The sequence below is a fragment of the Amphiura filiformis genome, chromosome 13 (assembly GCF_039555335.1).
Source record: "Amphiura filiformis chromosome 13, Afil_fr2py, whole genome shotgun sequence".
Classification (NCBI taxonomy): Eukaryota; Metazoa; Echinodermata; class Ophiuroidea; order Amphilepidida; family Amphiuridae; genus Amphiura; species Amphiura filiformis.
In genome coordinates this window covers 2,978,432-3,001,480 of record NC_092640.1, presented here as the reverse complement: position 1 = coordinate 3,001,480, position 23,049 = coordinate 2,978,432, and the positions used below count along the sequence as shown (strand labels likewise).

General features: G+C 37.9%; 1 protein-coding gene across 1 annotated transcript in view; it reads left to right on the top strand.

The window, feature by feature from the left end:
* The first annotated feature begins 2,486 nt into the window (after positions 1-2,486).
* Positions 2,487-23,049, top strand: part of LOC140167889 (solute carrier family 2, facilitated glucose transporter member 3-like) — a 100,398-nt gene continuing 79,835 nt past the window's right edge. The window contains exons 1-4 of the mRNA XM_072191176.1: positions 2,487-3,047; positions 8,923-9,021; positions 15,404-15,564; positions 20,629-20,753. Coding sequence (XP_072047277.1) covers positions 2,961-3,047; positions 8,923-9,021; positions 15,404-15,564; positions 20,629-20,753 — 472 coding nt within the window. The 5' untranslated portion in view covers positions 2,487-2,960. The remainder of the gene's footprint in view (positions 3,048-8,922; positions 9,022-15,403; positions 15,565-20,628; positions 20,754-23,049) is intronic.

Genomic DNA, 23,049 nt, shown 5'->3' with positions numbered 1-23,049 from the left:
GAATTGTAGACCCAAATTTTTTTCAGCCAGGACAACGCTCAAGAATCTAAAAAGTGTGGGGGGGGAGGGTAGCGGTCAAAAATGTTTCCACACAATTTTTTTAAGTAGTAACTACTATAACATTAACAAAAGGCCTAGTACTATTAGGCCCATGAAAGTCAATTCCGAGTTTATCGTCACTTTCTTTTTCCAAGTTGGCGAGGTGACTTTTTCATTTTTCATTATTTCATCAGATTTCATTATTGACCTAAAATGTGTGTTGATTTAAAGCAAAATGGAAATAAAAGCGACAAATAAATTTTCACGAAAGGTAGGGAAGTTAGAAAAGAGCCTGGTTTTGCTTCCATGTTATGAATTTACATGTTTTACAAACAAAAATATATGTTTCCAATTGCTAATACTGGTGAAAATACTGATACTTTGAATATAATGAAATATTTTGGCATTTTTGAAAATTTGACGCGGGTATTTTTGGTTTCCAAAAAGTGACGCGGGCGGGGGATGATAAACTCGGAATCGACTTTCACACGCCTTACCTAACAACAGCACAATTGGTAACACTAAAAACACATTAATCATCATTTACATGATTCTGCCAACAATCACAGCTTTCGATCACTACATTTGCCAACAATCACATGTTTTTGATGACAACAGTTAATTTTTGCCGATAAAAATTGTGTATGGGGGATGTCACACCCCCATACCCCCCTAGCGATGGCCCTGCCCATTGATGGTGTGTGAAAGACATTGCAAATTGTCTGATAAAAGAGCTTGTACATTAAAAGTAAGAACAGTAAGATCACAATAGGTATGTTGGGATGGGATGTTCCAATGTATTGGAAAAAAAACATGTTTTTCCAACATTGACTTGAACTTCAACTCACTTTCTGATTGATCAAAATAGGAAACCTTTGCCCGTGCTTGTGATAAAGATGCAGTTGACTCATGCTATCATCCAAATTTAAGCATCAACATTAAGGGGGTACTACACCCTGCCCAATTTCTTGCCTATTTTGCATTTTTCTCAAAAATTATAAGGCCAAGTAAAAAAATAACATGTATATCGTCCGGACTTTTTCAAAAATCAGTGAGGGAGGTCCTTATTATTTGTTATTGTGTTATTTTTTTACCATTCATTTCTGTGTAAAATTGCAATTGCATAGTGTTTGTCAACCCATCATCAAATCACTGGAAATTTTTATTTCAGCACAGACAACCATTGTGGAGTTACACTCAAAAATGAGGGAAAACCAATATTTGATCAATAAGTCAATAACTACTTGCTTTGAGTTGCTGAATTTTCAATACAGTAGTTGTAGTCCTTGCCCCTATAATATGCATATTCTTTACTTGTCACCAATGTGCTATAATTTTTGAGAAAATGCAAAAATAAGCACAAAATTGGCCAGGGGTGTAGTACCCCCTTAACAGAATATTTAAAACATGCATTGCAAAAAATATGCCACACTGAATTACCGAAAACTTGGGACTCTCTAACTTCTAATGCGTACCGGTAACTAAATAGTGTACAAATTCAAAGCTAGGTTCTGCAGTGATGCAAAACCTATAGGAAACTAGAGCAGTTACCACACCATAGCTGAACCATGTGGCTTCAGCACTATATTGTGGTACATAACACTGCAGTCACCTGGGGGTCACACCTTCTCGGCCTTTCGAGACAGAGACCCAAAATATCAATATTTACCAGTCTTATGAGGAGTAGCACCACCGGTGGGGAAATTATTTTTATTATATTCTGTATTTTTTAATCTTTTTCATTTGACCCCACTCCAGGGTCATATCTTCTTGACATTCAAGATATGAAAAGGACCCACAATATGAATATTAACCCAGGTTAAAAAAGGAGCGACACCCTCGGTAGGAAAATTACTTTTATTCTATTCTTTACTTTTTTCTCTTTCATTTGACACCACTCGACCCAGGTCTTATGAGGAGTGTCACCCCGCGATGTGCGCAATATAAACTGTAATAATTAAATATGATTTATGTAGGCCTACATTTATATCATAGGCCAAGTAAAATAAATAAACATGTATAAAAAAACATATCATTTGGAGATTTTCAAATATTTTTGTTATTCTTCTAACTTTGCTCCATTAAAATACATGTTTTACCCTGACCATCTGACTCCAGCCAGAAGTGTTGGCCAGTACAACCACCAAGTACCAAGGTTTACATATATCTTACATTATCTTGGTGTATTTCAGCTAGAGCACCATAGGTAGAGCAACAAGGTTTTTTTGGAGAAAACTGTTAACGTATTAAGACGAAGAAGAAACTGCCCCTGGAACCCGCCCTACTCATTAATTCATTGTACTTTAATTGCAATTTGCCATAACATATAATATTACGTAATCAACGCAAAACTGTTGTGAGTGTGTAGTGAGTGGGCCACCATGCACCATTTTATGCAAGCGACCAAGACCTGGTTTTTGGGATCAAAGGTTACAGGTAAACCTGTTCACTGCGTAAACAAACATGCTTACATTCAGTCATGGGGCAGCTCCGTTGTTGTTATGTGACTGCGAGCTGTGCACACATTAAATTTATATAACGATTATATAATAATGGTAAAACCTTTAGTAATTTTCCAGACTGTGTCTTTCAATGTACTGGCGACCTTGGAAGGCGTAGTATTACATAGTACACATGCAGCAGCGAGAAAAGTGAAAACGTGGGCAGGTGAATTGGTGAAACAACATTTTCAATGCTGATTGCTGTGCAAAACTACGGAATCGATCGTGCGTGGGCAATTCTCTCACCAGTTCGCCGAATTTACTAGAAATTGCAACTGTAGCCTCACCGAAATCAGGCAGAGCACAGAGTACATTTATGTACAATTCCACACGTGTCTGTTGTTGCTGACATAATAATACTTATTATACCAAGCTGAAGTGAAGGGTCAGGCAGGGTGCGGCGAAGGGTCAAAAATAATTATGGCAAAGACGACAGGAGAGGGGGAATCCGCGGGGAAGGTGGAGTTTAAAACAACAGGAAAACTAGACAAGAATGAACAGCTCAAAGTAAGTTTTATATCATAAATAATAAATAGGGGAAGGTGGGGCATAACGGAACACTTAACTTTGAGGATGCTCTGTGACGTCACCATAAGTAATATGACTGTAAAAAGTATATGTTCAGTTGAAGTTTGTATTTACCTTTAATATACCAGTAACCAATATAACTTGAATCTTACAATTTTTTATAAAAATGAAGAAATATTTTCAAAAAAATAAATCCGTTTTGCCTAAAACGGAACCCCCCTATAGGGCAAAACGGCACCCTGGGTGCAAACTTATATCAGTTGTTCCATCGGTAGGCCCTAGGCCTAGTTATATGTAGGCCTATATTCAGTTACAATATTAAGTGGGCCTACCATCTCTGTTGAGTGAGTGGTTAACTTCTTATAGGCCTAGTAGGCAGCTAGGCCTATAAGGCCGTGTAAAATTAATATTTTGGTTCTCGTCCCCTCCTCCTCAATTTCTGGGATTTGTCAGATTTTTTTTTTTTTAGATTTTTCAATTTTTTTAGACTTTGGAATGATTTATGAAATCTTCATACATATAAATAAGTTTATTAGAGAACAAGCATCACTTCCAAGTCTTTTTGTGGTACTCTAGGGGTTTATCCTCAGAATCTCACATTTGAAAAAAAAAAAGGGCCTCATCGTTTCCTCGAGCACTTTTGGAGAAGACCGAAAACTACTGACAATGCTAATTTTACATTGAAAAAACAAAAAAAAACAAAACAAAACACCTCCCTCCCTCATCAATTCATGAAAATCCTCTGGACGAGAACCAAAACATTAATTTTATACGGCCTAATATGTATGACCAATATTTGATTAGAAAGAAATATTCAGTAGGCCTACCATCTCTGTTTTAAATTTTAATCATTAATTCTATCTGTAGGTCTAGTTATATGTCTATGTTTCAGCGAAGTGTTTACCATGTTCGAGTAGGCCCCTAGATAACGCCTACATTTCCTTGAGTGAAGACAACTTATGTCCAATTGGGGCAAAACGGAACCCATCTGTGGGACAAAGCGGGGCAAAACGGAACCCTGTTCCGTTATGCCCCACCCAGGGTTCCGTTTTGCCCCATACCCGATTTTTTAGAAATAGGTTGCATGCATAATACATCGTAGCATATAGGCCATGCACTTAATACAGCTCATGGCTAGTACCTTCGTGTTTACAATATACACAATTATTTGGGAATCTGATATTAATGAAGTAAAATTTCAGCGCATTAAACATCTACATATCTTACACCAGACGGGTAGTAATTTTTGACTCGATCTTGCTCGAATGTCAGTGGATTGTTTCAGATAAAATTTTTGTTGTAAATCCTCGTAGCCATACTTGTGTTCCTCAATATAATTTGCATAGGCGGCAGTATTGCCAAGGCCTATTTTTCCAGGTGGTTCCGTTTTGCCCCGGGGGTCCGTTATGCCCCACCTTCCCCTAGGCCTACAAACATAGGCCTATAAACAAATAAACAGTGGTTTTAAATGATTCATGCATTGCATGTGTGAACTTATGTAAGCTTTAATAATATTTTATTATTACATTCACATTATATTTGTTGTTTTAGTGATGACTTGACTTTCAATATAGGCCTAATTAATTTATACACATATAGGCCTACATGTCTGTCAATATTTATCATAAAATTGTGTATTGTATTTGAATGAATGTTTCCAAATCTATAATTTTTTCCTACATGTAAGGCTATGTACTAGCCTTTTGGATCAAAAGGTCTTGGCAAAAGATGCCCCCATAAATGTGTGCCAAAAATTACCCATTTTATGTTCCTTTTAGCCACTTTTTGACAATTACTAGTGACATTGCCCCCCCCCCCCACATTTCAAACTGGATTGGCACCTATGGCACCACCAAAAATTGATATCAATTTGAGAGAGAGAGAGAGAAGGGGATAGAGAAAAAGAGAAGGAGATGGAGAGAGAGTGTGAAGGAAAAGAGGGGGAAGGGGCATAGCAGCTGAGAGGAGTATCCCATCATGCACTGCAGTATATCTGCATGTCCCATAGCAAATGTATTACAAAATATAAACAAGGGCCGCTTAGATATTGAGAGCAATGGATAGTTTCACAATAGGCCTACTTACCATTTACAAACACTTGTTAGGGGGGGCCGCTAGTCTTGCCAGCAAGACTTCAGTCTTTATCATAAACATAATGACATCTACGGACCTGAATGCTGAGTTATAGTTACTAGAACTGGGGGGGCCGCCTGACGATGCAAAAAAAATTTAATCACAAAATTTTTCGGGGCCCTCTTAAGGGCTCTAAAATGAGCGTTCATTGCGTTTCGACAGTATTTTTTGTGGGACATGAGAGCACCTCAGACCTATTGAATTGCATTCTGAATCTGAAGCATGTTTTTTCTGATATCAAATAATTTTCATTTTTGAAAATCACAATATAATACAAATTTTATGACAAATTATAAAAATTTGATATTTTCAAATTTTGATATATAACAGTCCTCAAAGTAAATTATATAAATCTAATGATATATTCTTAAAGTGTATGTAGCAGGGAGGAAAAGCCGATGGTCAATTGAAAATTTTGACCTTTCATATTGAAGATATGGATTTTTTTCCCAAAAAGACCTATTTTTGTTGGTGTTTTGGGAAAAAAAATCCATATCTTCAATACCAAAGGTCAAAATTTCCAATTGATCGTCGGCTTTTCATCCCACCTACATACACTTCAAGTATAAATAATCAGATTTATAAAGTTTACTTCAGTACTGTTAAATATCAAAAATATCAATTTTAATGCTAATTTCAAAAATCAAAATTATTTGATATCAGAATGACATTCTTCATTATTCAGAATGCAATTCGATATGTCTGATGTGCTCTAATGTCCCAAAATAAATACTGTCCAAACGTTCATACCCCAGCCCTTAACAGACCTCAAAAATTTCAGGGCCCCCCTTTTTAATATGAAAATTATGGGTCAACCCCATAGAAAAGAATATAAACTCAATTTTCCCAGGAAAATTTGTGGTCATTTTTTTCAGGCCCCCCGCCTTCAGAGGGTCACAAATTTTCAGGGCCTCCCTTTTTGCATCAGACCCCCCTAACAAGTGTTTGTGAACAGTCCCTTAGGGGTCATATTTTTGCAAACAAAAGTCTAAGCTTCCCAGATTTATTTTAAACAAGTTACTGTACTTAAAGGAGTATTTTGTGATCCTAGCATCCTCTTTTTATGACATTTTTCAGTACATATCCACGAAAAAAGCATATTCCCAAAATTTCAGTTGATTCGATATTATGCGTTTGCGAGTTATGCATGATTATGTGTATTACACTGCTCCATAGAAAATACATTGTAATTTCGTTCTGGTGCGCCAGAACGAAATTCAAATTTCACTATATATCTTTGCTAAACGAATTAAGGGCGTACTACACCCATATACTGGTTTGATTGATCTAAATAAATATTTTTCATTTATAGCTAGGCGATATATATGCACGGATCATGTGGAATAAAAAAAATATGAAAAAAGAAGAAAAAAGTGCTTTTAAACAATTGTAGTAAGTCATTTTAGCCCTATATATATTTTGTTTACTGTATCCTAGTTACTCAGATGCGTGTTTCATAACAAACCATGATTTATTCTATTCAGCATGTTCAAGTAGGGTACATGAATAGAATACATTAAATCCTTTGTTATACTCTCTATAGAAAATCTAGTGGTGCATGCAAAATATATAAACACTTACACAATGGATGTATAGTCATTAGTCAATAATATTATAATGTGTTGTTAGGAGAAGAAAAGGCTATTAGGTCACCGTATGTCAGGTTATAGGTCAATTGGTTCAGGTCAAATTTAAGCATCAATTTTGAATACACATGTGAGAGTTTGTGATATCATAATGAGGAATAATTTTGATATTCTGTCTTTAACTGGATATATATCGAGAAGTGCAAGGTGGATATACTAATATACCTTGGGATGTAAATGGTGAGTACAATTTAGAATGCCTAGTTGAGACGGATTTCACAAATAAATATAAAATAGTTACCAAAATCACAAACGTTAAGCTTACGGAAAACTACCCAATATGGTGGTATAGGTGACAAGAAATACAATTTTTTCAACATTGCTGTAGTATGGTTGTGGTAACCTGTTACCTGTGGCTTAATTAAGTTTCAGTGAAATAATGTCGCAAGTTAAAAATACAAAATATAGCTCAACATTGAAAATAGAAGCATTTTAACCAGTTCCTTTTTTGATAGTTGTGGAGCACCAAGTTCATGAAGTCATAAAAGAAATCAGGAACCACTTATTCCCATTTTACATATCAACTTTATTTCCCTAACGTGTTAGCAACACATATCCAAAATTTTAACGAAATCCGTTGATAGTAAGCTTTCCAAAATGAAGTGAATTTAAATCATCAGTGATGTACCACCTTTTGGCTTCTACTTTTAAAAGCATGTAAGCTACGTTGATACCGATGCCACCAATAAAACGAGAAGATTTGCCCTTCATTTTGCATACCACTTTGTCCAATTTTTTTTTGTAATTTCTTCACAAAATGCAAAAAATGCAAAAAAATCAATGGGTGTAGTACCCCTTAATCTGCAAGAAATATTTTGTACATAAACATTATGTAGCCAGTGGTTTCCAGTGATATAAAAATCTCAACTTTTTTTTGAGAAAAGTGGGGGGATGAGGCTGTGGATCACGAAATGCCCTTTTAATGTTGAAGTGAGGGATTTTGTGTACATTTTCTATGGCACATTCATTTCTATTACATTGTACCTAATGCAAAGCATAATGGGATACTCCCTTCTGCTGCTGTGGGGAAGGAGAAAGAGATGGGGGAGAAAAGGAGAGATAAAAGTAGAGATCAAGTGAGAGATCCACGCACCCCTATGGAATTCGGGTAACTCCATTTCATATTCACACTCCCTGTGTGCGAGATTAAGGTCATGTCTGTCATGTACGGGGAATGGGCGTCAATCCTGGGGGAAGGCAGGGGATGTGTCCCCCCACCTTTTAGCAAAAATACCCATTTTTTTGTTCTTTTCAGCCACTTATTGACAATTTAGGTTGATTGCCCCACCCCCCACATTCCAAGCCGGATTGGTGCTTATGGTAGGGGGTGTATAGATGACAACTGGAATAGCCCACTGGACCAGTGCTGGCCAATTCCATGCCAAAAGTGCCTTTGTAACGTCCGTAACAAAATTTTGGAACATTATTGCTCAAAACAGGAACATTTATTTCAAACTTGCTAATCATGCCTCCATAGATTGATGTCAGACCTACTTCAAGATAGTAAAGAAAAAAATCTGAGGAAGCACCTTGACAGTTTTTTTTCAATATGAAAAATGTTACGGACGTTACATTTGAGATAAAATGTAACGTCCGTAACACTAAATCAACAGTGTAGGACGACACAGGAGTATTAATTTCAAACTTGCTTTTCATGTTTACATAGAATGGAGTCAGGGCTTGCTCAATATAGTTAACAGAAAAAAATAAATCACAGAACTGAGTGGATATTTAAGGAATTGTACCATCTGTCAAAAAGGCAGGCACTTTTGCGTAACGTCCGTAACGCTCGTTTCTAATTTCTGTAGCTAATTAACTAAGAAAGCTAAAACAAAATTGCTTCATTATATTGAACATTAGAGTGTGAACTAGTAGCATACTAAGAAATAAAGTGTTATCCTAACAGCAAACATGTGTGCTATTCACTTAAAAGTTGCAAGTTGCATGTATCTGTAACGTCCGTAACGGTGGAATTGGCCATCTACAGTGTACAGTGTAGTTTGACCTGGATATACTGGAAGGTGCATGAAGACTTTTTTCCTTCTGTAAAAGTTTGTTTTGTCTCTGTATTTCAGGGTTCCATAACACCAAGCCTAGTATTTGCCACCATCTCAGCTATTATGGGATCTTTACAGTTTGGTTACAACACTGGCGTCATCAACAACCCACAAAGTGTAAGTAGGGCCCACATTCGTCCACTTTTCTTTATTTTAAGGGGGTACTACACCCCTGTCCAATTTTGTGCCTATTTTTGCATTTTTCTCAAAAATTATAGCACATTGGTGACAATTAAGATATGTATATTATAGGAGGCAAGGACTACAACTACTGTACTGAAAATTCAGCAACTCAAAGCAAGTAGTTATTGATTTATTGATCAAATATTGGTTTTCCTCATTTTTGACTGTAACTCCACAACTGTTGTCTGTGCTGAAATAAAATTTCCAGTGCAGTAGTTGTAGTCCTTGCCCCTATAATATACATATCTTACTTGTCCCCAATGCGCTATAATTTTGAGAAAATGCAAAAATGGGCACAAAATTGGGCAGGGGTGTAGTACCCCCTTAAGATGTAGAGTCATTTTTGATTTGACCCCAAGTGACTTCTAGAGGTTGCAAATGAGTCAGGAAAATTAAAAAATATTCAAATCTTGTCAAATGATTGGACACCAAATTATTCATCGGATCACAAGGATTCAAAAATGTATAGTTTGTGCACAAAGTTTCTGAAAAGCGAGGGCTACGGCCCTTACAAAAACAGTTCTGTAAAACAAATGTAGCAGGGTCATCTAAGTTTTATCATGTATTAAGCTCCCTTTTTGGTTGAGCACTTTACCATGTCCATGGTGTCAACCTTTCTTGGATTTTTATAGTTTGTGCTATCTACGATCTATTACAAACTGGACCATGTACAGCATGTGTGCAAATTATGATGCTTCTATCAGAAAGTGAAAGTGATCAGAAAAATCAGTCTGAAGTTGGTCAATTTTTAGTTTCTTTTGGATTGTAACAAGCATTTGCAAAGCTACAATTTGCAGAAAACCCATTGGTACAAGTTTATAAGATATGGACAGTTTCAAAGAAGAGACTGAGTTTCCCAAACAATTTAAATAAAAGGAAAGATATCATTGTGGCTATAGATCAATATTACCAATTTCCAGTTTGCTTCATCACATCACATATACATGTAACAAAACCAGGTGCGAGTTGCATTTTTGACATTTCATCATTTGAATAAAAATGTAAGCATTTAGAGAATAAAGCTTTGAAATGATACCAAATTAAATAAATAGCATAATACTTTTCAAGAAGGATAATTAAATGATACCTTGATATTTCTGCCAAATTGCTATTATGAGGCCTAATGGGTCAATTAGTTTCATGCCTTACACAGGATTGAATAGGGATTATCATATTTCAACTGTTATTTATTGATTATGAGTATTTGCAAGAATTTGAAAAGAAGTCCATTTAGTCCCACAGTCAAATACCATATGATTTTTTTATGGGACTGTCATCTTTAAAGGCCTATTACTCAAAACAGGGGGTGTCTACAAAACTAAGACCTAAGACCCAAAAACTAAGACCCTGTCTACAAAACTAAGACCTATAAAACTAAGACCCTGTCTACAAAACTAAGACCTATAAAACTAAGACCCTGTCTACAAAACTAAGACCTATAAAACTAAGACCCTGTCTACAAAACTAAGACCTATAAAACTAAGACCCTGACTACAAAACTAAGACCTATAAAACTAAGACCCTGTCTACAAAACTAAGACCTATAAAGCTAAGACCCTGTCTACAAAACTAAGACCTATAAAACTAAGACCCTGTCTACAAAACTAAGACCTATAAAACTAAGACCCTGTCTACAAAACTAAGACCTATAAAACTAAGACCCTGTCTACAAAACTAAGACCTATAAAACTAAGACCCTGTCTACAAAACTAAGACCTATAAAACTAAGACCCTGTCTACAAAACTAAGACCTATAAAACTAAGATCGTCTACAAAACTAAGACCTATAAAACTAAGACCCTGGAGACCTACAAAACTAAGACCTATAAAACTAAGACCCTGTCTACAAAACTAAGACCTATAAAACTAAGACCCTGTCTACAAAACTAAGACCTATAAAACTAAGACCGTCTACAAAACTAAGACCTATAAAACTAAGACCCTGTCTACAAAACTAAGACCTATAAAACTAAGACCCTGTCTACAAAACTAAGACCTATAAAACTAAGACCCTGTCTACAAAACTAAGACCTATAAAACTAAGACCCTGTCTACAAAACTAATACCTATAAAACTAAGACCCTGTCTACAAAACTTATACCTATAAAACTAAGACCCTGTCTACAAAACTAAGACCTATAAAACTAAGACCCTGTCTACAAAACTAAGACCTTGATAGCTAGTCTGGGTCAGGGTGGGGTGTGTATGACTAACAGAATGAAGAAGTTGAAAATGAAAAAAAAAAACCCCAAAAACATTTTCGATATACCGTACAGTACCAAATTAAAAATTCCTCTTCATCATGTTTATCAGTCAACAACACCTGGTGTGTGGCCTTGTTCAAAGCGCAAGGCCCACAGCATGCTATGGGGTGGGCCCTAACACCCTAGCCCTCCGTAATCCAACAAAATCCAACAGCACAAAGCAGTGGCAGATCCAGAATTTTTGAAAGGGAGGGGCACAAACTTAAAATAATCGGCGCGACAGCGCCGTTCGTTGCACTTGCGCGACGCAGGGGGGTGTCTGAGGGGGGATGTGGCCCCCTCAGAAGTGAGAAATTTTTACAAAATAAAGATCTAATTGAAGCCATTTTGTGGACAATTTTGTCACTATTAAGGTTATTAATTATTTTAAACTGTTGTGATTTGGTAGTTCACAGCATCTTACGAATGGTAGTGAGAAAAAACAAAAATTGCATTGCTCAATTCATAGCGAGCGTGTAGAAGAATTAAAATATCACAGATATACTTTTATAGGTGCTGCGGTTCTTGAGTGACGTTGTGAAGAGGGCTGAAACAACAACATTTTTGTAAAACGTACATAACTAATTAACAACAATAAATTAAGCAAGTTTGCAGAGTATACGATTTGTAGATTGTACTTTTGCAAAACATCAAGGTGTTAATTTTCAATAATATATTGATCTAGATAATGAAAATCGATTTTTAGGTTGCTTCGACCAACAATACCTCGTCTAACCTTAATAGTATTATTGTGTAAATTTTTTAATTTGAAAAAGGTGAACATTTGTGAAATGACGCGGGTAGTGAGATTTGGCCAAAATTGCATTGATCATTTTCATTTTCTCACTATTATTATTTTAACATAACTCTTGGTTTGGGTGTTCAAAGCAGAAGCGAAAAGGGTAACTTCCTTATGCATACTCAGGGAGTTTCTGAGGTGGGATGTGCCCCCCTCAGAAGTGAGAAACCTTTGCAAAATGAAAACCTAATTGAAGCCATTTGGTGGACCATTTTGGCACTATTATTGTCTAAAATTTTAATTTGAAAAAGCCGAAAATTTGTGAAATGACGGTCCAATTGAAGTCATTTGTTGAAATTGTTGACAAGTTTTCACTATTATTGTGTAAATTAACTATTTAAACTGTTGCGATTTGGTAGTTCACAGCATCTTGCGGGTAGTGAGATTTGGCCAAAATTGCATTGATCATTTCATAGCAAGCGTGTAGAAGAATTCAAATATCACAGATATACTTTTGTAGGTCCTGTGGTTCTTCAGTTATGTTGTAAAGAGGGCTAAAACAACAACAATTTTGTAAAACGTACATAACTCAACAAGCACGTTTTCAAAGTATATACCGGTACTTGTAGAATGAACTTTTGCAAAACATAAAAGTGTTATTTTTCAATAATATAGGGGCCTATTGATTTAAATAATGAAAATCGAAGCAAGCAGAAGCGAAAAGGGTAACTTCTTTATGTATATAAGCAGATGTGTCTGAGGGGGATGTGCCCCCTCAGAAGTAAGAATTGTGTATTTTGTAAAGTTTCAATTTGAAAAAGCCGACTATTTGTGAAATGACAACCCAATTGAAGTCATTCATCAACACATTTTCACTACTAATGTGTAAATTATTGCTTTAAACATAAAGGGTCTGGTGTCAAAAGCAGAAGTGAAAATGGCAACTTCTTTATGCATACACAGCGGTATCTGAGAAGTTAGAAAATGTGTGAAAATGAAGGCCCAATTGAAGCCACTTGTAGACCATTATTCACTACTATTACCATGATTACTGTAGGCCTAAATCGCCTAATAGTTATATTATTGCTTAAACATGTTAAAACATAAAGTGTACGGATGTTCAAAACAGAAGCGAAAACGGCTACCAGTTTATTTCCCCTCAGAAGTTGGAAAATTTTGCAAAATGAAGGTCCCATTTAAGTCATTTGGTGCATATTTTTACACTATTATCATTGCTTTAACTCAATTTGCAAAAATTTAAATATTACACTTTATTGGACTTAGGCCTACTGAAGCATGCACGGATTGATGTTGAAGTCAGCATTGAGTCGTCTTAATACAGATGTTGGTGACAAAATGTGACGGGCCCTGCGTATTGGCGGGCCCGCAGTAATTTCACAAGCTTTTGGGCAGAGGACCCGCCTTCAAGCAATGCCTAAAATAATCACAGATAACATGGATAAGAAGGCTTGGGCCTACTCAATTACGTGCAAATATTGTTTTTCTTCTTCTCCATTTCTCTTCTTTTCTTTCTCTCATTTTCACAGCTTTTCGCCCCTCTCCTTTCCTCATTTTTTTAGCCGCGAAGGGGGCAGGGGCGCACGGGCCAGTGTGCCCTTCCACCTGCCCCGCGACTGGTCCAAAACAGAAGCCTAAGTGGGCATATGCATGGACCATGAAAGGGGACACGGTCTGGGGGTGTGCCCCTGCATGGATCCGCCACGGCATGGGAGGCCGTTTATCATGATCAAATTGCGATTTATATCTTCCATAAAACATATAAAAATGTAAAGCCAAACAAGGGTTTTTTTTTCCAACAAAATTGTAAAAAAATTAAAAAATTAGGACCCTCGAAAAGGTGGGGGGGGCACGGGCTGTGTGCCCATGCCTGGATCCGCGCCTGGCACAAAGCCACTGCGCATGTAACCATGCATTTACATTGTGTAATAGAGGTTATATATCCATGTTACCCCCATGTGTGACTTCTAACAAAAGGCGCTGGTTCCCGTAGTATTCCTCATTCAAACCAATTTATTGCACGACCTTGGAGTTACCTGCATGACTTTTTGCATGACTTTGGCGGGCTATTTTGAAACAGTCATGGTTGCACATGCAGGTACTTCTTTTGAAATCCTAAACAAGGTAGCAGTCACTGATAGGATATGCAGCTTATACTACACAGATAACCTCTATAATCTCCAGTTGAAAATAGACATACTCACCTTTGTCTGGGATGGACATTTTATAAATTAATTTAGAAGAGCAGCAACGACACCACTTGCATTACATTCCAGATGTTAAATCTACATTATGCAAAATTTGAGGAAAACTGAATGAGTCAAATTTATTTTATTTTCATTTGTTTATATGGTCTTTACATATAGCCCTATGTAGAGAGTGCCCGTTGAGGGCGCTATAACCCTCAGTTTAGGACCAAAAATGTGATTTAAAAAAACGGACCTGTGCGACTTTTCTACAATTTTCAGAGTATGTAGTATGAACATGTAGAAATATAATCAAGTAGTTGCCCTACCTGCTCTTCTCCGAAAAGTCCTATACCTCAATGATAAAGAAACCTACAACAACAACAACAACAACAAACAGGTATTTAGGACGCTATTCACAAGGTACCATAACGTTTACAACAAATAAATGAAATACAAAGTTCTTAAAATAGAAAAGTCTTAAGATTTCCCTTGAAAATTTCTGTAGTTCCAGCAGTCCGCAATTGTCTCGCAAAGAGTTCCAGGCATTTGCTGCGACAACTTTGAAACTTCGATCACCAAGCAATTCCGACATCGGTATCACAAGCCGATTTGTGTCCATGGCTGATCGAAGGGGCCGGGATGGAACATAAACAGTGAATTGTTCAGCGATGTACTTAGGAGCTAAGTTGTTAAATGCCTTGTAAACATACAAAAGGACTTTGAACAGAATTCTCTGCTCAACAGGCAGCCAGTGCAGTTTATGAATAAGTGGTTTAGCTTCGACTCGACATCCAACCGCAAACACAAGACGTGCAGCATTATTTTGCAGTCTCTGTAAACGATCCTTATCCCTGGCAGATAGTAAAGTGAAGACAGCATTACAATAGTCCAGCCTGGAAATAACTAGAGCACGAACTGCATGGTGACATGTTTCTTTGTCAATGAATCTACGTATGTGCCAGAGATGTGGAATAGGATTGTCTTGCGAAGATTGTTGACGTGAGCCGTGAGGGAAAACCTAGGTGCTAGACCCTCATGACATGAAAAAGTGGCAGAGGGATTCACCCTCAGCCCTGTCTGCACATTCACACTGATAAAAGAATATTATTTCTATATTCTTGTAACAGGTGATCCAAGAGTTTTTCAATGAGACCAATTATAAGAGAAGTGGGTCCTATATGCCAGAGGAGAAAGAAAGGTTCCTGTGGTCAACAACGGTAGCCATATTTGCTGTGGGAGGAATGATGGGGTCATTCTTGGCTGGACCTCTGGCTGACCGCTTAGGAAGGTAGGTTACCATGGAAACAGAGGTATCAAGATAGCAAGATCCTAAAAAAAGAAAGGGAAAAAAACTATTTGATTGCAAAAGCCAAACACAGCTTGTGTAGAAAATGGGTACAAGGCAATGAGATAGTGCTACCCACCCACGTCCAACCACCTCTGAAATGCATCCTTAATGGCGAATTTTCACATAACCATATTGCACTCCTTAATGGGGAAACGCATGCAAAATCTTACCCTAAATGGCGTAGCATATGCAAAAACCATACCCTAAATGGCGTCAACAGAGAAATATCTAATCTATACCCTAAGAGGCGTAAACAGGAAAATGAGCTAATTTGATACCCAAGGTGTCTTTGTGATGTTGCCGATACTAAAGAAAACATACACTTTAAGGTAATAAGAATCAATTAAAAAGTGGTGATTTTTAGTGCAAACTCACTCAAACAATAATATTACTAACCTTAAACGTCTAAGGATTTGGCTGAAAAAGGGACCCCGAAATGGCGATGCCTTCTGAAAAAGTACCCCTTTTTCAAAAAGACGTCAACGATGCTGTGTGGTGACAAACCTACCCTTTTAGACATTTTTCTTGGACGTTGGTGCATAGCAAGTCAAGTAGTGAATAGACTCAAAGAGTAATGACTCTGCCATGTTTGTCAGGACCGCGACACTCCGGCACTTGTTGGAAGACATATGGTACAGCAGACAGTACATGTACAATGTGATTCTTTCATTTATAATTAGGATTACGTCATTGACAGAGCTTGTTTATTTGTTCATTAGAATGATTGACAGCGGTGGGGCTGGACTTATACTCTAAAAATGTGATACTCGAATAAATTATAGGTCACTAGGTCAATTCGGACCGTCTCTTCCTCATATCTCTATGTAGGACTCTATGGTATCTTCTCATTACACGCTCAGTAGTAAGACTTGGCGGCGATGACGCTTTGCAATTGCATGTCTTCAACCGCTGTATAGCACGGTATAGGCAGTTTGCAGAGAGTGTCGCTTCTCTACCTATTTTTCTCGGTGTTTGTGTGTCGCTGATGGAGGGCAAATATGGCACCTCTGGATTATTTCACTATACGTCTAGTTTGTTTGCCCTTACCAAAGTGTCAGGCCTGAATTAAACCTGAATTCAGCTAGAAATCAGGCCTGAAATAATGACTAAATTCAGGCCTGATTCTAACCTGAAAAAGGGCCGAAATATTTAAATGAGATAAGCCAGAAATTTAATGTCAGGCCTGAAATTTTAGCCAGAAAAATTTAACCAGAAATGATAAACCAGAATTTTAGCTAGAATTATTAAACAGAATTATTAGCCAGAAATATTAACCAGAAATGAAATCAGGCCTGATTCTAACCTGAAAAAGGGCCGAAATATTTAAATGAGATTAGCCAGAAATGTTGGGCTGAAATTTTAGCCAGAAAGATTTATACAGAAAAAATTAGCCAGAATTTTAGCTAGAATTATTAAACAGAATTATTAGCCAGAAATATTAACCAGAAATGAAATCAGGCCTGATTCTAACCTGAAAAAGGGCCGAAATATTTAAATGAGATTAGCCAGAAATTTTATAAGGCCTGAAATTTTAGCCAGAACAAATTAGCCAGAATTTTAGCTAGAATTATTAAACAGAATATTAGCCAGAAATATTAACCAGACTTCACTCGTCTCAACTTCAGCCTCATACATGTGTAGATTGAAATTCCCACAATTGCCATGATCAGAATGCACCAGTGGCATAACATCATAGGGGCATGGGGGGCATATGTGCCCCGAATTAATCGATTGCAAAATTTAGAAAATCCGATAGGAAAATTGCCAAAAAACAGCTTGTGCCCCCCAATCAGACCCGGTGCCTCCCCCATCGGATGACCCATGCTTCGCCACTGGAATACACCTTTTATAGGATTGTGTTATCAGAACTTGCTGGATAACATCAGTTTATTTGAACTCAAAACCTGAAAGAAGTTTGATATTCATACTGTGCACTTGACCCTCTTTACAAATTAATGCTCTCCTTTCTCAAATGTTGGTCACAACCTTGTCAGTTTTGCAGTCTTTAACCCAGGTGAAAAGTGTTACTGATGTTCTTGGGGTGTTATGAAGTGGGGAAGGGTTATTTGGAGAGTTCAAATATGGTGGGTTGTCATTTGGAGAGTTCTGATATGGCGAGTTGTCAATTGCAGAGTTCAACTATGGTGAGTCGTCATTTGGAGAGTTCCAAAGTGGCAATTTGTCACCTTGAGCATATTGGAAAAGTTTTGTTTGTATAGTTGGGATGTGGTGTGCTATGTCAATGTAATGGGAAGTTTCTATTTTGAAGTGAGGAGGGTAATTTAGAGAGTTCAAATATTCAGAGCTACCTTTAGCATATTGGAAGAGTTTATGTTTACAAAGCACATCCGAACGGTACTACACAACTCTCCCAATATGCAGAAGGTGACAACTCACCATATTTGAACTCTCCAATTGACCCTTCCCCCACATTAAAGTACAAACATCCCCAAGACATCAACATGACATACCACATTGCAACTTTTACAAAATATAATTCCCGGATATAACTCTTTCAATTCGGTGTAGGTGATAACTTGCTCATCCTGGTGCATTGAATTCTCCAAATGACCCTCCTCCCAATTCAAAGTACAAACACTCCCAATTTATGCATCAACAGAACACACCACACCCCAAGTTTACCAAATACAACACTTCAAATTTGGTGAAGGTGAAAACTCACCACATTTAAACTCTCCAATGACCCTCCCCCCACTTCAAAGTAGAAACATCCCCAATAGGCCTATATCAACATTGCCCACCAAATCATCCCAGCTTTAAAACCAATACAAACGTACCACTATGATGTGACAACCTTATTTGAACTCTCCCAATGACAACTCAAAATATTTGAACTCGCTAGACGCTAACCCTCCCCGCTACAAAGTACAACCTCCCCAAGACATCAGCACAATTAACACGTACCCCAACAACATCAGTAACACATTTCACCTGGGTCAGCCAGCATCAACCTGCAGTATACCCACATAATTATTATAAATAAATGATATGCATAATGCATGCATGTCTGCTGAATTCAACAACTTTCTAGGCAATGTTTCCTGGGGAAAAAGAATGACAAAATTCAGGCTTTGAAACTTACGAACAGCTGATCTTCCTTCCACAGACATAGCTGGTATGTTCCCCACCAACTACACAATGTTAAAAGACCCTAAAATACCCTTTAAACTGTTAATTTTTCAAAAAGTTGTGGCAGTTTCTGAGCCTTATCAGTAGTTGCTTCCTTACAGTTGGTGACCTCTGACCTAATATCATGTGACCATAATTAGCCTGAAAAATAATTAGCAGAGTACCAAATCTGGCTAATATATAGCCATATTTTTAATTCTGGTTAATGTTTTAACCAGAATACAAAATCTGGCTAAATATCTTAGCCAGAAAACTTTTCAAGTTAAGATTTTAGCCTGAAATTGGATTCAGGTTATGGTTTCTGTTTATTAAATAACCAGAATTGATATTCTGGTTAATTTGTTAACCAGAAATTGATATTCTGGTTAATTTATTGGTCATAGAATAATTTCTGTTTAGATTCAGGCTAAATTAACCAGAATGTTTGGTAAGGGTGTTTACCCAGGTTGGTCCGTGAGGAACACATGCTAATCCATGGAAAACCATGGTAAACTTCAATTCCTGGTGCGTTGATGATTACATTCGGCAATATTCGGCATGTAGAGCATTGTGCTAAAAATGCAGATATGAAGCGTGGAGTGAGCAAACCTTAAGCTTTAAGAGGCAAATAATCGTATGAATTTGGGCTATTGGCTAAAAACGCTGGAGATACACTATTTGCCCTCCGTAAGCGACAAATCAGTATGGTAAATTTACCACACCATTACTACACAATTTGAGTTGGTATTCTTTGGGTATTCGTTGATCGCATGGTACCAAAGTAAACTGAGCTAAAAAGAAACTTATAATTTTTCACAAGGTCATATCTTGAAATCCTGTCCATCAAATTGAACCAAAATTACACACAGATTTATTCAATACTCTACTCTTAACACATGTCAGTAACCAAGCAGTTATCAACTGACACAACAGCAAAATGCACTGACATGGGACAGCTTCCTGGACCACATTCACAGCCCAGCCTTGTTTCATGAAAAAAGTGTATGAAAAGCAGAAAGCAGCACCGTTTTATCATCTGTGCAAGGATCTTGTGTGCATTCTCACAGATTTTTTGTCCTGGGTGCCAATTGTTGGGCTGTGAAAGTGAAGGAAGTCCAGGAAGCTGTCCCATGACAGTGCATTTTGCTGTTGTGTCAGTTGGACAACTGCTTGGTTACTGACATGTGTTTTGAGTAGAGTATTAAGGTAATCCTGTGTGTAATTTTGGTTCATTTTGATTGACAGTATTTTAAGATATGACCTTCTGATTCACAAGTTGTAAAAAATTATAAGTTTCTTTTTGAGCTCAGATCAGTTTATATGCTGTGTGCATGTGCGTATGCCTGTCAAACGCATACTATAATTATTAAACAAATCATGTTTCTCTACAGCAGTAAATTCGCTCACCTTTTGGGTAGCTTTCTGTCTGCAAATTTGCTAGACTTTCTTCAGCCCCAATTAACACATGGGGGCGCTGTTGGATGTGCTATTGAGACGGTGCAGGACATCTCAATAGTGAGGTGTACACTGCTGGTAGGTGATACCGGCCACCGTCTCTGTTCAGGGTGCTTCTGTTTTGCCTGATGTGAGCCGCTTCTTGGATGCCTCTTCCCACCCATGACGAGTCAGTATCCAAGATTTTGGCACTTGTAGTGGGGATAGAATTATCGCATACGTGTTGCAAAAGCCTTCTGGCACATTGCTAGAAAAGCGTGAGAAACAAAATTGCACATTTTGAGCATGCGTTTGCAGGGAGAATCTTGTTTTGGTACCAAGATGGTGGATCCGAGCAAAGGTCAAATAGTCTTTTTGGTGTACATGTAAGCTGGCAAGGCAAAGATTCATAATTTGTTATTCTGTATTCTTTACATACAGGAAAGGTGGCTTGCTGTTAAACAACTTACTTGCGCTTGTTGCAGGTGCTTTTATGGGATTGAGTAAGATAGCAGGGTCATATGAAATGCTGATTATTGGTAGACTGTTGGTTGGTATCAATTGTGGTAAGTAAGCACTTGAGTGTGTAGAGACTTGTAAGACGTGTGAATCGAAGACATGTATGTGTCTGTATGCCTCTACACACAGATGTCCCTGATTCACACATCTTACAAGTAGGTGCGTGTCTGTGTATGCCTCTACACACCTACATGTCGGGACATACTTGTAAGACGTGTGAATCGGGGACATCTGTGTGTAGAGACATACAGACATGCACCTACTTGAAGATGTGTGAATTGGGGACATCTGTGTGTAGAGGCATACAGACATGCACCTACTTGAAGATGTGTGAATTGGGGACATCTGTGTGTAGAGGCATACAGACATGCACCTACTTGTAAGACGTGTGAATCGGGGACATCTGTGTGTAGAGGCATGTACAGACATGCACCTACTTGAAGATGTGTGAATTGGGGACATCTGTGTGTAGAGGCATGTACAGACATGCACCTACTTGAAGATGTGTGAATTGGGGACATCTGTGTGTAGAGGCATACAGACATGCACCTACTTGAAGATGTGTGAATTGGGGACATCTGTGTGTAGAGGCATGTACAGACATGCACCTACTTGAAGATGTGTGAATTGGGGACATCTGTGTGTAGAGGCATACAGACATGCACCTACTTGTAAGACGTGTGAATCGGGGACATCTGTGTGTAGAGGCATACAGACACGCACCTACTTGAAGATGTGTGAATTGGGGACATCTGTGTGTAGAGGCATGTACAGACATGCACCTACTTAAAGATGTGTGAATCGGGGACATCTGTGTGTAGAGGCATACAGACATGCACCTACTTGTAAGACGTGTGAATCGGGGACATCTGTGTGTAGAGGCATACAGACATGCACCTACTTGAAGATGTGTGAATTGGGGACATCTGTGTGTAGAGGCATGTACAGACATGCACCTACTTAAAGATGTGTGAATTGGGGACATCTGTGTGTAGAGACATACAGACATGCACCTACTTGAAGATGTGTGAATTGGGGACATCTGTGTGTAGAGGCATGTACAGACATGCACCTACTTAAAGATGTGTGAATCGGGGACATCTGTGTGTAGAGGCATACAGACATGCACCTACTTGTAAGACGTGTGAATCGGGGACATCTGTGTGTAGAGGCATACAGACATGCACCTACTTGAAGATGTGTGAATTGGGGACATCTGTGTGTAGAGGCATGTACAGACATGCACCTACTTAAAGATGTGTGAATCAGGGACATCTGTGTGTAGAGGCATACAGACATGCACCTACTTGTAAGACGTGTGAATCGGGGACATCTGTGTGTAGAGGCATACAGACATGCACCTACTTGAAGATGTGTGAATTGGGGACATCTGTGTGTAGAGGCATGTACAGACATGCACCTACTTAAAGATGTGTGAATCGGGGACATCTGTGTGTAGAGGCATACAGACATGCACCTACTTAAAGATGTGTGAATTGGGGACATCTGTGTGTAGAGGCATACAGACATGCACCTACTTGAAGATGTGTGAATTGGGGACATCTGTGTGTAGAGGCATACAGACATGCACCTACTTGTAAGACGTGTGAATCGGGGACATCTGTGTGTAGAGGCATACAGACATGCACCTACTTGTAAGACGTGTGAATCGGGGACATCTGTGTGTAGAGGCATACAGACATGCACCTACTTGAAGATGTGTGAATTGGGGACATCTGTGTGTAGAGGCATGTACAGACATGCACCTACTTAAAGATGTGTGAATTGGGGACATCTGTGTGTAGAGGCATACAGACATGCACCTACTTGAAGATGTGTGAATCGGGGACATCTGTGTGTAGAGGCATGTACAGACATGCACCTACTTAAAGATGTGTGAATTTGGGACATCTGTGTGTAGAGGCATGTACAGACAACTTTGAACTCTAATCACGTTAAAAATTGTAATTTTATGTGTTGGAATGTAAATGGACTGAAAAACAAATTGCAAAATGATGATTTTATGCGTTACTGTACTGGTTTTGATATTATTTCCTTACTGAGACTTGGGCTAAGTCTACGAGGAATTTAAAACTCTTTTGATGGCTATATGGCCTATACATCATTTAGACCAAAAATTAAGAAATATGGTCGATTCCTTGGTGGTATTGCTGTGTTTATCAAAAATAAATTTATGCAGGGCATAACCAAAATTAACACTGATTTTGACCATGGTATTTTCTTACTCTTTGATAAAAACTTTTTTGGTTTTCTTGAAAACATAATTGTTGGAATAGTTTATATCCCTGATGTTCAATCAAGCACGTATAAAGCCACTGAAGA